This window comes from Papaver somniferum, chromosome 3, assembly GCF_003573695.1.
Source record: "Papaver somniferum cultivar HN1 chromosome 3, ASM357369v1, whole genome shotgun sequence".
NCBI classification, from domain to species: Eukaryota; Viridiplantae; Streptophyta; class Magnoliopsida; order Ranunculales; family Papaveraceae; genus Papaver; species Papaver somniferum.
In genome coordinates this window covers 20,585,071-20,600,796 of record NC_039360.1, presented here as the reverse complement: position 1 = coordinate 20,600,796, position 15,726 = coordinate 20,585,071, and the positions used below count along the sequence as shown (strand labels likewise).

At 36.5% G+C, this 15,726-nt stretch overlaps 1 protein-coding gene and 1 pseudogene across 1 annotated transcript; both read right to left on the bottom strand.

Annotated features, from left to right (window-relative positions):
- Positions 1-3,439: 3,439 nt before the first annotated feature.
- LOC113355477 lies at positions 3,440-12,218 on the bottom strand (annotated as a pseudogene).
- Positions 9,700-10,999, bottom strand: LOC113355478 (protein DETOXIFICATION 16-like). The gene is made up of 3 exons (XM_026598350.1): positions 10,637-10,999; positions 10,068-10,306; positions 9,700-9,984 (listed from the first exon to the last, which is right to left on the bottom strand). The coding sequence occupies exons 1-3, from the start codon at positions 10,666-10,668 to the stop codon at positions 9,794-9,796; spliced, it is 462 nt and encodes a 153-aa protein (XP_026454135.1). The 5' UTR covers positions 10,669-10,999; the 3' UTR covers positions 9,700-9,793.
- Positions 12,219-15,726: the final 3,508 nt, after the last annotated feature.

Genomic DNA, 15,726 nt, shown 5'->3' with positions numbered 1-15,726 from the left:
CAATTCGTGAAAAATCATCTTCTTATCTATACAATAATGTGTGATTACTGATTAGCAAAGTAGGGTTATCTTCTTCTGTTTCTTTTGAGTTTAATTTAAATCCTAAAAACTCAATTTTCAATTTAGGGTTTCTGAAATTAGGGTTTTCAAAACAGATTGATATTCGTGAAATTAATCATGTCTCAAAGCGAAAGAGGAGCATCCAATCATGTTGGTTCATCAAGCAATCCCTCACCCTCACTTTCAGTTGCATCACAATTACCTGCTGCATCAAACCAAGTTCAAGGTTCAGGAATTCATTCAACACCTGCTGCTGTTACACCTGCGGTTCGTCCCAGAGAAGAAGCAGAAGATGAAATAGAAGTAGATGAAGATCCAATTATAGCTAAAAGAAAAAAAGAAAAAACTACATTCAATTAGGTCTGACGCATGGAATGATTTTGAAAGGTCAATTGGAAAGAAGATAGTAAAACGGAAGCAGGTTGGGATAATTTTAGCTCACTGCAAACATTGTAAGAAGAAATTTGAAGCACCAAGGAACCAGCCGCTTGCATCACCATGCTAAAAAGAAAAGCCTGAGAATGAGAAAGGACAAAGAAAGATTACAACAATTAAAACAGGTAATGCACAAACTAAGTTAGCTAATTGGAAGTATGATGCTGATGCTACTAGGATACTTGTTGCTAAGATGATTGCTAAGCATGGTTATCCAATCACTATAGTTGAGCATCCATATTTTAGAGAGTTTGTTAAGTCTCTGAATCCTGCTCCTAAGATTTACACTAGAAATACAGTTAGGGAAGATATCATGAAACTAAGAACTGAGTTCAAACTGCAATTACAAGAACAATTTGAAACAATTACATCTAAATGTAGTTTAACAACAGATATGTGGACATGTAAGCATACAAAAGATGGTTATTATTGTGTGACAATTCATTACATGGATGATGAGTGGAAACTGGTTAAAAAAACACTAGCATACACTTTAGTGCCATCACCACATTCTGGATAAGTTCTAACATTTGTAGTAAAATCAGTAGCTCTATATTGGAACATATATTGTAAGCTTTTTGCTATAGCTGCTGACAATGCTAGCTCAAACAATGTTATGATGGAAAATCTGAAGTCATGGCTTGATAGCAAAGATTGTCTAGTTCTTAATGGGGATTAGTTCCAAATGAGGTGTAGTAATCATGTATTGTACTTGATTGTGGGGTGTGGAATGAGAGTAGTTGCTCCATTTATAGATGAAGTTAGAGAGTGTGTGAAATATGTCAAGTCAAGTCAGGCTAGAAAAGAGAGATTTGAATGTGTTATTTTCCAAGTTAAGCTTCCTGCTTCAAGGTCTATTGGTTTAGATGTGGATACCAGGTGGAACTCCACCTTTAAGATGCTTAACGATGCAAATTTTTTGAGACAAGCTTTTGTTAGGCTAGATGATTTGGACAATGACTTCAAGATACTACCAACTTCTCAGGAGTGGCAACAAGGAGTACATATATGTGAATGTTTGGAATTATTTGATGTGATTTCAACCAAATTTGTCGGGATTAAGTATCCCACAACAAATTTGTATTGTAATGGGGTTAAAGAAGTTAATAGATGCATTAAGATCTGGGAATTAAGTGAGCATGAGTATATCAGAGACATGGCCAAGAATATGAGGACAAAATTTAATAGCTACTGGAAATAAAGTAACACTTTGATGGTCATTGGAGTTGGTTTAGATCCTAGGTATAAGGCTAGATGGGTGGAGTTTGTTATGAAGAGAGTATATGGTGTGCAAAACTATCAAACTCAATATAACAAATTTGAGCTTTCACTCAATGCTCTTTACTGTGCTTATGAAACCAACACTATAACTCCAGATTATTTTGATAGTGGAATGAATTCAGCTGGAATTGAGATCTGTGCAGCTACAACAACATCATATGAATTTGGTTATGATGATTTTATTATGGAAAACAATGTGTTTGAGGTTGAGAAATCAGAATTGGAGACATACTTAGCAGAAACAGTTCTTCCTATAGGCACATCCACTGAAGAAATGAGGTTTGATATCTTAAGTTGGTGGAATCATGATCCTAAGTACCCAACTCTCTCAAGGATTTCAAGAGATGTATTGGCTGTTCTAGTGACAAGTGTAGCATCAGAATCAATGTTTAATATTGGTGGCAGGGTTCTCACATCTCATAGGAGTTCATTAGCTCCAGAACTTGTTGAAGCATTGCTTTGTTTGGGTGATTGGCTGCCAGATCTCAGTCTCAGTGACAGTGATAGTTGTATTACTGGTAACTTTCCTCACATCTTGATATTTTATTTGCTTTTATATTTATTGGCTTATTGCACTGACATTGCAAACTTAACTAACACTTTTGATTTTCCTTTAAAAATGCAGAAGTTCAGGACTAAGGAGGAATACATTTGCAGATGCAGTTGGCAGTGGAGATGGAGGAATGCATTTGCAGTTGTTGCAACATATGGAGATAAAGTTCCTTTCATCATTTGTCTTTTCTTTTGCAAGAACATGGTTTTTTATTTTGCTAGAAGTCTAGAACATCTGAACATGTAATTTGGTGGCGTGGATTTAGAACATGAACATCTGTATGTTTTTTTTATGCGGCATGGATTTAGAACTGGTTTTCTTGGATTTAGAACTTGCTCTGTGTTTGTTCTGTGAAAATATCGGATGGTATCGGAAAAATATCTGATATCCAGTAAGTCCGACGTAACGGTAATGAAATTGAATTTTAAATTTCCGTCGGAACTTAACGGATATCCGATATCCGATAATTTTAATGGCAACGAAAGCGGCAGAACCAATATCCGTTACGTTTAGTGTCGTTGACAGCCCTATCTTTGTGTTTCTTTAGGTCAAACTGTGATATTGCAGCAAACATCAAGCCCAACAAGATTATGGTTGGTTGCAAAGTACCGTTCATATTTTGTGATGCTGTATGCTCAGACAAGTGCGAGCAATTTTTGTTTTCAGGTAAAACACTTTGTCACTTAATAAATTTGGTTAGGGAAGCAACCATTTTCTCAAACTTGCAGGCATCATTTCTTTCAAAATTAAAAATTTTTGTGTTTCTAATTCTAGGATATAAGGATTACACAATCTACTACTATATCTAATGTAAATCATCCGGAAATACAAGTACTTTATGACACCACAGTTACAGTAATTGCAGCATCATAAACTCTTTCTGACGCCTGTTTTGCCCGAAATATGCCAAGTTACCGAAAATTAGAAAAGAATGAATAACCAGCAAAACCAAGAAATTGTCGAAGACTCTGAAATAAAGAGGGTAAAAATTGTTTTACTTCTAGGGTAAAAATCATAAACTCTTTCTGACGCCTGTTTTGCCTGAAATATGCCAAGTTTTTTCATATAAGAAATTGTTACACGAACAACTGCAGAGAATTCTTCTGTGCTTTATGACACCATAGTCACAGGAATTGCAGCATCGTAAACTCTTTCCGACGCCTGTTTTGCCTAAATATGCCAAGTTACAGAAAGTAATCAGTTAGATTCATAACCAAGAAATTGTTTAAAAGATTGTGAAATAAAGACGGTAAAAATTGTTTTACTTCTAGCTCCCAGTTGGTGCGTATAGTGATGATAAGAAGCGAAAAACCTTGAACAGAAAGTGTGCATACCAACCCAATCTAAAGTCCCTGTATGGGAAATTTCGCATTTACAAAAGCATCATTATCCGTACTTAGTAATCTTGCAAAATTTACCAAGTATGATAAGAGAAAAACCATCTAACCTTTCCTCCCACATGTAGAACAAAAGCTAGCAGAACCGCACAAGGAATTCCGACAAGGTAATAAGATCCCAGATTGACATAAGCACCAATCTTTTGCCAACCACATCCTCTAGCCGTACCTGAAAGAACGACTCGGTAAATATTTCAAGCCGATATATTGACACATAATTTACTGTTTAGCACTGAAAGAACCTTAAAGAACGGATTGAAGTCCGTCAATGAAGTTGGAGACGGCAAGTATTGGCATCATCACTGCAACATAATCCACCACCTCTTTCTCATTGCTATAAGCACTGCCCCAAATATGGCGTATCAAAATCATGATTATGCCTATTATAATTCCCTCTGTGGCAGCCAAAACAAACACAACTTGCATAGCTAAACGTGCAGCTTGAGGAAGGCCTGCTCCTAGCGCATTGGAAACTCTTGTGTTGTGGATTTTTTAGAAATATCTTTACTGTAAGAGCTTTATACATAGTACCTGACAAAGCTACATTACATAATATAAAGCGAAAAACACAATTAAGCATAATCATAAATAATTCAGAAAAACTAATACATTTAGCGCAACTGACCTTACAGCCCCACCCAGTCCAGATGGGATCATCCAGACCAATGCACCTGTGTTAAGGCTGAAAAACATGAAGGATTTAGCAAACAAGAGTTTTTATTGGTTTTAGTATCTTGTGGATTTAGTGCACAAACCTTGATCGGCTGGGATCCAACTAGAATCGATATATCTATGATTGATCTGATTGATTAGTTACATGAGATCGGCATTCTCTATATTTCTCTTTGAGGTCTATATCGATTGAGTGTGAATCTAAACTTGACTATTTTGGTAGCTATTCGATAGATTGATCTAACCAAACAAAAGAGTTTATTAGATTAAACTTAAAAGACTTTGTCAACAACTCATTATATCTTCAAGCAAGATTGATTAGAGCGGTCACCAAACAGATTATTCCTTTACTGTTTGGAATACGATCCAAAGGAACTTTCTATTCACGTGCATGAATCTAGAAGTCGAAGGCGCAGGGATTCGAGGAAACTAAGTAGCTAGGGGTAGTCTATTTGGTCTCAACTATACGAAGTTGGTATTAGATTTTTATAGCGGCTTAATTCTGAGAGTATACAAAACTGGACTAGGTCCGGGGTTTTTCTGTATTTGCGGTTTCCTTGTTAACAAAATCTTGCTGTGTCTTTTACATTGTTTTATGCATTATAATTGTTATTATAATTAAGTAAAATACACAAGTGTGTTAGCTCCATAACACTTGATATTCATCATGTATAGTTCCGGTTATTACCGAACCTATTACCAAGTGCACTCCTTGTTGTCGTAATGTCTCAATCTCGTATCCATAGACAATCACACAAGGTGTGGAACCGAATTGTTGTATTGTCTCGACTCTGTCCGTAGACGATCACATTCGGAAGAGGACTTATAGGTTGAAACAAAAATATTGTGGTGTATTTGGGTACCCTCATCTTTTCATCTATATTTAATTAAGTGGACTGATCAGTATCAGGTCTAGTAAAAATAGTAAGACTAGTAGTGGCTTCAATTTCAGTGGAGTAGACTGTATTGGTATAATTTGAGCATTGACCTCTGTGATATGTTTGTGAGTGGTGAGCTCTAAGCAATGAGACATGAGCGACGAGAACTAGGGGATGAGATCTAAGCGACAAGTTGTAATTAGTGAGTTTTGAGCGATGAGCTCATTCCGGCCGCTGGCATTTGAGTAAGATGGGCACTCAATAGTATGAATTTCCAGTGGTGTTATTTTAGGTGATCTCAATTGAAAGAATTATAAAATACTTATGACTCAGGGCATTAAAAGAGTGATCCAAGCAAGTCTACGATTTCACAATTTTTACTTCCAAATAATTTGAAAAGAATGGGAAATATCAAGTGGTATTTTTTTTCATTCATTAATCCAGATCTCTCCATTCTCTCTCTCTTCATACTCAAGCGATTTCCGTCGAGTATTATCCGCTTAGATCTGCTCCACTTAGAGTAGATCTGGGAAGTATTAGTTTTCATCTACTGTTTCCATAGACTAGAGAGTTAACGTTCAAGTTTTTTTAGTTTTTCGGTGTCGTCTCCGACGCTTTTCGTTGTTGTCAGACCTTTTAGTCGTGTCTTCATGACGTTTCTTGTGACGTGTTTCCCACGCTACTTCCTTGCATTTATGGAGATTCAACTTTGGTTGTTTGGTCTTGTAAGTATTTGGAGTTGAACTCTGGTCACTGAAATCTAGATTCTTCTGATAAAAAATTAGGCAGAAAACTCCTGATTTGGAATATCTTTTTCAAAGAAGATTCAATATTAAATGATAAGACTGTGTCTAGAAACCATCTCTTCCTATTTAATCGTCACTCTCATACTTGCATAGTTTATCGTTTCCTTATATGATCATTTTCTTTCTGTTGTCGGAATATCGGACTATATATTTTGTACACTATGTTCTTCATGTTTAAACAATAGTTTCTTGATGAACTTAATCACCTTATAATCAAGATTCATGATTAATGAAATGGAATCCTTTGATTAAAAAAAAATTTCTCCATTGATGTATAAATAAATGTTTCTCAAATATTTATACAACAAATTCACCGAAAAGTAATTTACCCTTACATTAATGGCTAGTCACCAAACAGATTATTCTTTACTGTTTGGAATACCGAAAAGTATTTGGACGTTGAGCTCCGGTCACTAGAATCTGGATTCTTCTGATAAAAATTAGGCAGAAAACTCCTGATTTGGATTATCTCTTTTCAAAGAAGATTGAATATCAAATGATAAGACTATGTTTAAAAACCATCTCTTCCTATTTAATCGGCACTTTTATACTTGCATAGTTTATCGTTTCCTTGTATTCCTTTTCTTTATGTTATGGAAATATCCGACTATATATTTTGTACATAAGCATTTCATGTTTAAACAATATAGTTTCTTGATGTACTTAATCACCTTATAATCAAGGTTCACGATTAATGAAATGGAATCCTTTCATTAAAAAAAATAAATCTTTCTCCATTAATGCTATAAATGTTTCTCAAATATTTATACAACGAATTCAGTGAAATGTAATTTACCCTTACATTAATGGCTAGTCATCCTTGACAAATCATTGCTAATAATTCACTCAGAAAGTTGGACGTTAAATACAAAAAGATAAAACTATCATCTATTTTAGTTCAAAAATGAATGTACTCCAATAAAATTGTATTGAAAGAGTATTGCAATGGCTTAGCTTGAACCGGCTCATACACCTTCATTAAATTCTTTAGTGTACTTACAACCATGGAAGGGGTCGGGCATTAAGATCCTTAACCTTGTGGAGTTTGAAATTTTCGTATAGCAGCCTTGCATTCAAATTCGGTGCACAGAGTCGCAAAATCTAACGGCTGATAAGAAAGAAGAGGTCTAATGATCTAACGGATAATAACCATAATTCTGACAGAATTCTATTTGTGAGATCCAACGATGGAATTTTAAAGTTTGGAGATCCAACGGTTATATCTACTTGAGTTTTGTAATCCCTTATTACCGTTAAAAGGGGAGAGATGGAAGGGGCCGGGCAATGAGATCGCTAACCTCGTGGAGTTTGAACATCTCCTAGAGGGCCTTGCATTCAAAATTCAGTGCAATGAGTCGCAAAGACATGGAGATAACACTTATCATCTTTACCAGGGGCTTTCTCCATGTGATGAGAAAGTCACAACACAGAGAGGATATGTCCAAACTTCAAATTTGTTTGCTTGAAGAATGTCCAAATCACAAATATACTCCGTATCCTAAAAATATCCAAATAATTTTTTGAGTTTGATAGGCGGCTACGCGCCTACCACATAACGGACTCTCAACGGCTTGGCTACTCTGTCGGGATTAAATCATGGATTTGTGTTGCAAAAATGTGGACTATGATGATATTGCAGCAAACATAAAGCCCAAGTAACAGAGAATGAAACAAGAGTAACCAACAAAAATCAAGGTTCAAATTGTTCCAAACTCTGAAATAAAGAGGCTAAAACATGTTTTATTTGTTGCTCCCAGTCTATGCGTATAGTGATGACACGAAGCGAAAAACCTTGAACACCAAGTGCGCATACCATCCCAACACAAAGTCCCTGTTTGCGAATTAGCCTGGCAATATATACCAGGCGACGGTAAAATTAAAATCTAACGTCGCGTCCTTTCGTACAGTAGCGCTTTCCTTTGGGTTGGCGGGCTAGGCTGGAAATTGGGCCGGTCCACGTGACTGGGCCCCACCAGGGAAAAAAACAATAAAACAATACTTGAATTTAGTTTACAGGGGTGCTAAACTAGGTGATGATTATTAATTAGCTAAAGTCCACTCTCTAACACGTTAATGATCTACAATTATTGGATTAAACATTTTGTTAAAGTCCACTCTCTAATAACTTATATTCGTCGGAACTTATCAGGAAACTTCAAATGATAGTTACTACTGGTAGTACATAATGATCCATCAGAAGAAAGAGTTGACCTCCCAAACACTTGTGTTGGCAAACTATAAATAACAACAACAAAAAGAAACATCAGACTACAAGTTAATTTCAGCAAAGTAAAGATATGAAGAGCAAAACACATGAATTGTTCACTGTGTTTGCTATGGTTTTGCCAATCTTCTTAGCTTCGGTTAGCGCATGTTCTCAAGTCGGGGAACCTTGTGGAATAATATCACTATGGGACGCTGACATCCGTGTATGCTGTGGAGTTGGTGTTCTTTGCAATGATAGTTATGTTTTTGGGGGCGTTTTTCGGGGATTTGTATCGATTGCGCCCAGAAAATTGTTCCGAAAATTACCGTGCACCTTGTTGTGCAGTATAATGACCATACGGTGATTCAGCTTTGATATGAAGATCTATACCGATAACATTTGTGAAATTAATCGATTTGTTTAGTGCACTCTTTTGTGTTTTGCTTCACTTAATAACATCTTTGAGCTGCTATTGATTAGCTAGCTAGGCACATGGTCAAGCGCGGCCGTTTCTAGTACTTAATCGATCAAATGCTCGCTCTTAGATCATTTCGATGATTGTGTGTTTTGCTTCGTAATGTTAATTTGTATGGAAAATGGGTCATTTGTCCAAATATTTTTAAAACATGGTTCAAATGGACGAGTAAAAATTAGTATGGATGAAATGGACACAAAAAAAAATAGCAAGGATGAAACTGAATTTTTCCGGACTTAAACTTAAATAATAGTAAGGATGAAACTGGATGCATCCTGATGTAAATAAGAAAAAGTATTTAAAAATGGGTAGGATGAAACTGTTTACATCCTGACTATTTTTACATTTTTGTCCATTTAAACAGTATCAATTTCTAAATGTCATTTTCACTCAGAAATTGTTGATTTTGGCCTTTTTAACCAATTTTATGTAATTTGTATTCCTTGGAGGATTGTAATTTTATTACTAAATAATACAAGATTGATCTTATGTTTGCATCCCTTGGAGGCGGAGAACTAAATCTCTTTCAGGCGATAGTACTAATCTATCATGTAAATCATCGAAGAAATTTTTACACGAATAACTGCCGGAAATTCAAGTGCTTTATGACACCACAATTACATGAATTGCAGCATCATAAACTCTTTCTGACGCCTGTTTTCCTGAATATACCAAAATGAGACAAGGAACCAGTCAGACAACAAAAACCAAGAAATTAATTGTTAAAATATTTTTAAACAGAGAGGGTCAAGAATTGTTTTACTTCTTTCTCCCAGTCCGCGCGTATAGTGATGATAATAAGCAAAAAGCCTTGAACAAAAAGTGCATACCATCCCAACCCAAAGTCCCTATTTACGCAATTCCACATCAAGAAAACATCACCATCAGTCAATGTTGTGAAACGCGAGCTAGGCGCACGAGTCGCGCAGGGGGGAGCATAGCTAATAGAACGTTTAAGGCGCCAAAATGTGAGCCATTAGTATTTTTTTTCTAGGCATGCCGGCCTAGGCGCCTCGTTTCACCTAACGCCTCACACAACTGGCATCAGTATTGAAGTGATATTCATAATTTGACCAAGTATAATAGAGAAGAACGTTCTAACCATTCCTCCCACGTGTAGAACAAAAGCTAATAGAACGGCACAAGGAATTCCGACAAGGTAATAAGATCCCAGATTGACATAAGCTCCAATCTTTTGCCAACCACATCCTCTAGCCGTACCTGAAAGGACGACTTGGTAAATATTTCAAGCTGATAAATTGACACATAATTTACTATTTAGCACCATTGATTGCAAAAAGAACCTGAAAGAACGTATTGAAGTCCGTAGACGAAGTTGGAGATGGCAAGTATTGGCATCATGACAACTACATAGTGCACCACCTCTTTCTCATTGCTATAAGCACTGCCCCAAATATGGCGTACCAAAATCATGATTGTGCCTATTAGAATTCCCTGTGTGGATGCCAAAACAAACACAACTTGTACTGCTAAACGCGCAGCTTGAGGATGATCTGCTCCTAGTTCATTTGAAACTCTTGTGCTGTGAAATTTTAGAAAAACTTTACTGTAAGAGCTTTATACAATCATCCAGCTAATCATTTTTAGTTTGTTCTTTTGATTGTTTGTTTCAATGTTGTGTGAGGCGCTAGGCGGGGCGCCAAGCCCTTCACCTCGCCTAGCGCCTAGGTGCCCCTAAGGCGCCCAAGGGGACCAGAAAAATAAAATGAAAAAGGTAATGACTCACGTTTATGGCACCTGGGGCGCTTTATTAGCTAGGCGCGCCCTGTATGCCTTGGGCGCCTAGGGAGCGCCTAGCACAACATAGGTTTGTTTTACAATGAAGCGAAAATGGCAATTCAGGGCAACTGACCTTACTGCACCACTGAGTCCAGATGAGATCATTGAGACTAATGAACCGGTGTTTAAGCTGAAAAATATGAAGGATTTAGCAAACAGAAAAGATAATTAATTTTTGTCTTTAGTTTTCCATAACGAGAGTACAAAATTACAGCGTTGTTGTTTGCATTTTGAAAACATTCATCAAGCCAGTTATGAAACAAGTATGAGAAAGGAGTTTACGAGATCGATATCATCGAAGTTTCTAGCTTTGGGTTGGGAAGCAAACCCGATAGCAGAACCACCAGCTCAAAAGACCACACTTCTAAGCTGTTCCAGTTGATGAAGTTAGACAATTGCTAAAATTATACAATAAGTCACTTAGGAAAGCAGGACTTACCAGACCATGATGGCAGAAGGAACTGCGAGTCTTATAAAGTTAAGAATGTCATGGAGTACTTCCTTTGAGAAACCAGTCCAAGTCCTTTCACATTTACCAGAGTACTTAACATAAAGTACGAGAAATGTCAGATTGATCCAACAAGATATGGAAGTCGCTATTGCAGCACCTTTATTTCCTAGGCCAGCTTTAAAAACCAGAACCCAAAACACAACAAAGTGCAGTAACGCCGTCATTGCAGAACTTATCATCATTGGGAAAACTATGTTTTGTGTCTGTAAAAACCTGACATAACACTGAAGAAGGGATCATATAACGAGCATAAACTCCTGCTTCGGCTGATATTTCAGGATCTTGTCCCACGGTTATGAGAATACGGCATGTGTTTGCCAAGACGAAAGTTACAGGAATGCTAACTAGTAAAAGAATAAACATTCCTCTTTGCATATGTATGCCCAACATATGATACTGTTTTGCTCCGTAAGATTGGCCGCATAGAGTGTCTAATGCACTTGCCATTCCCATCTAGTCCAAAAGATCAGAATGAACCATAATTAGATATGAACAACAAAAATCATATTAGTTCGATATCAAAAGAGGGTTTACTCTGAATGAAAAAAATTAATCATGGAACCATATTCGGGTTCTCCCATGGATTAAAATCAAATCTAACAAATACATAATACTCCATTTTCCAGTGTTACATATTCCGTCACCAAGGCACGCGGCACAAAACTAACAATTATCTTAAAAATGAATTAATTATCTCGACTTCTGAGTGGATTATCACACGCATGAGTGCACAGTGAGCACACACCTTTAAGCCATCAAATTTACTATATAGTATCACGTAAAGGCACATAAATAGATGTGAAATCTGACCACGACTTAGAGGAAGCAGCCATTGAAGCTGAAAATCGAATGTAATGGTAGAAATTAAGAAGAAGTTAACGATGAAAGTTGATTACCAGTAAGCTGAAACCAGTAACAGTTGCAAAAGAAGTAGCCATTGAAGCACCAGAAAGTGACAGTTCACCAAGATGACCAACAAACATAACTGAAATTAACTGTATACAAAACTGAAGGAGATTAACTGTTATTAGAGGTCCAGATAACCATAATTGTTTCTTCACTTCTTCAATAATGATCTCCGAATAACTACTATTCTTGTTATTTTCTTCTTCTTCTCTATTTCGTGATATTAATGGAGAATTCAAACTGCATTTTTATTCCTTTCTCTCCATCATTTCTGTGTTTTCTCTCAGAACACACACTGAGAGTACTCACTCACTCTAGTTGGAAAGAAAGAGACTCAAGAACTAGTGGGAGATTGACACCCTTCAACTATTTTCTTTTACGATTCAATAATTGTATCGCTAGGAAATCACCGTACTTTAACGCTTTTCTCAAAAGAGAAAGAATCCTTTTGGGATGAACGGTTGGCAAGAACCGAGGGCGACCGATCATATTCATGACTAATAGTTTCAAGTACGTACTTTTTGTTTTTCTTGGTTTGGACTGTTGACAGAGGCATTTCTGATTTAAAAGAAGACAGATAAGGCTAAGTCCTTTTGTCCACTGGTGTCGTGTGGAACAGGCTTTCGTCATGCGCCTTTAGTGAACCAAACACACCGTGTAGATAGATGCATGGATTTCTTCTACGCGAAACATTATAATCTAGACTCAAAAATAACCTCCACATGAAGAAAAAGACATGCAAATTTCTAGTAAGAGAATTACCAACTGTGAAAATAATGATAATTACCAACCGTGAACTGATAATGCAAATCTTTAGACTGTTAGGCTGTCAATGGATATCCGTTGTTATCCGTTAGCCGAATCCGATTATCCGGAATCCTTTTGGTTAAGTTCCGTTATATCGGTAATCGGATATCCGTAGCTGATAACTTAATGGATATTTTTATCCTACCGTAAGGGTACCGGTTAAGGCTATTTCCGTTATCCTTATTTCCGATAACGTGTGTTTAGCACGTGTAAATTCTTAAACCTAGGTAAATATACTTCGATTCATTCATTCTTCTTCAGTTTCAGTCGACCCAAAACAGAGAAAAAAATAGAAGAAAAACTCACTCACCTCCTCTTCAGTTTCAATTCGTGAAAAATCATCTTCTTATCTATAGAATAATGTGTGATTACTGATTAGAAAACTAGGGTTATCTTCTTCTGTTTCTTTTGAGTTTAATTTAAATCCTAAAAACTCAATTTTCAATTTAGGGTTTCTGAAATTAGGGTTTTCAAAACAGATTGATATTCGTGAAATTAATCATGTCTCAAAGCGAAAGAGGAGCATCCAATCATGTTGGTTCATCAAGCAATCCCTCACCCTCACTTTCAGTTGCATCACAATTACCTGCTGCATCAAACCAAGTTCAAGGTTCAGGAATTCATTCAACACCTGCTGCTGTTACACCTGCGGTTCGTCCCAGAGAAGAAGCAGAAGATGAAATAGAAGTAGATGAAGATCCAATTATAGCTAAAAAAAAAAAGAAAAAACTACATTCAATTAGGTCTGACGCATGGAATGATTTTGAAAGGTCAATTGGAAAGAAGATAGTAAAACGGAAGCAGGTTGGGATAATTTTAGCTCACTGCAAACATTGTAAGAAGAAATTTGAAGCACCAAGGAACCAGCCGCTTGCATCACCATGCTAAAAAGAAAAGCCTGAGAATGAGAAAGGACAAAGAAAGATTACAACAATTAAAACAGGTAATGCACAAACTAAGTTAGCTAATTGGAAGTATGATGTTGATGCTACTAGGATACTTGTTGCTAAGATGATTGCTAAGCATGGTTATCCAATCACTATAGTTGAGCATCCATATTTTAGAGAGTTTGTTAAGTCTCTGAATCCTGCTCCTAAGCTTTACACTAGAAATACAGTTAGGGAAGATATCATGAAACTAAGAACTGAGTTCAAACTGCAATTACAAGAACAATTTGAAACAATTACATCTAAATGTAGTTTAACAACAGATATGTGGACATGTAAGCATACAAAAGATGGTTATTATTGTGTGACAATTCATTACATGGATGATGAGTGGAAACTGGTAAAAAAAAACACTAGCATACACTTTAGTGCCATCACCACATTCTGGATAAGTTCTAACATTTGTAGTGAAATCAGTAGCTCTAGATTGGAACATATATTGTAAGCTTTTTGCTATAGCTGCTGACAATGCTAGCTCAAACAATGTTATGATGGAAAATCTGAAGTCATGGCTTGATGGCAAAGATTGTCTAGTTCTTAATGGGGATTAGTTCCAAATGAGGTGTAGTAATCATGTATTGTACTTGATTGTGGGGTGTGGAATGAGAGTAGTTGCTCCATTTATAGATGAAGTTAGAGAATGTGTGAAATATGTCAAGTCAAGTCAGGCTAGAAAAGAGAGATTTGAATGTGTTATTTTCCAAGTTAAGCTTCCTGCTTCAAGGTCTGTTGGTTTAGATGTGGATACCAGGTGGAACTCCACCTTTAAGATGCTTAACGATGCAAATTTTTTGAGACAAGCTTTTGTTAGGCTAGATGATTTGGACAATGACTTCAAGATACTACCAACTTCTCAGGAGTGGCAACAAGGAGTACATATATGTGAATGTTTGGAATTATTTGATGTGATTTCAACCAAATTTGTCGGGATTAAGTATCCCACAACAAATTTGTATTGTAATGGGGTTAAAGAAGTTAATAGATGCATTAAGATCTGGGAATTAAGTGAGCATGAGTATATCAGAGACATGGCCAAGAATATGAGGACAAAATTTAATAGCTACTGGAAATAAAGTAACACTTTGATGGTCATTGGAGTTGGTTTAGATCCTAGGTATAAGGCTAGATGGGTGGAGTTTGTTATGAAGAGAGTATATGGTGTGCAAAACTATCAAACTCAATATAACAAATTTGAGCTTTCACTCAATGCTCTTTACTGTGCTTATGAAACCAACACTATAACTCCAGATTATTTTGATAGTGGAATGAATTCAGCTGGAATTGAGATCTGTGCAGCTACAACAACATCATATGAATTTGGTTATGATGATTTTATTATGGAAAACAATGTGTTTGAGGTTGAGAAATCAGAATTGGAGACATACTTAGCAGAAACAGTTCTTCCTAAGGCACATCCACTGAAGAAATGAGGTTTGATATCTTAAGTTGGTGGAATCATGATCCTAAGTACCCAACTCTCTCAAGGATTTCAAGAGATGTATTGGCTGTTCCAGTGACAAGTGTAGCATCAGAATCAATGTTTAATATTGGTGGCAGGGTTCTCACATCTCATAGGAGTTCATTAGCTCCAGAACTTGTTGAAGCATTGCTTTGTTTGGGTGATTGGCTGCCAGATCTCAGTCTCAGTGACAGTGATAGTTGTATTACTGGTAACTTTCCTCACATCTTGATATTTTATTTGCTTTTATATTTATTGGCTTATTGCACTGACATTGCAAACTTAACTAACACTTTTGATTTTCCTTTAAAAATGCAGAAGTTCAGGACTAAGGAGGAATACATTTGCAGATGCAGTTGGCAGTGGAGATGGAGGAATGCATTTGCAGTTGTTGCAACATATGGAGATAAAGTTCCTTTCATCCTTTGTCTTTTCTTTTGCAAGAACATGGTTTTTTTTTGCTAGAAGTCTAGAACATCTGAACATGTAATTTGGTGGCGTGGATTTAGAACATGAACATCTGTATGTTTTTT

Excerpts from the sequence above, each read along its gene's own strand:
- LOC113355478 (XM_026598350.1), bottom strand. The coding sequence starts at position 10,668 with ATGATCTCATCTGGACTCAGTGGTGCAGTAAG. Across the intron at positions 10,307-10,636 it reads GGACTCAGTGGTGCAGTAAG|CACAAGAGTTTCAAATGAAC; the intron begins GTCAGTTGCCCT and ends AAAATTTCACAG. Across the intron at positions 9,985-10,067 it reads ACTTCAATACGTTCTTTCAG|GTACGGCTAGAGGATGTGGT; the intron begins GTTCTTTTTGCA and ends TCGTCCTTTCAG.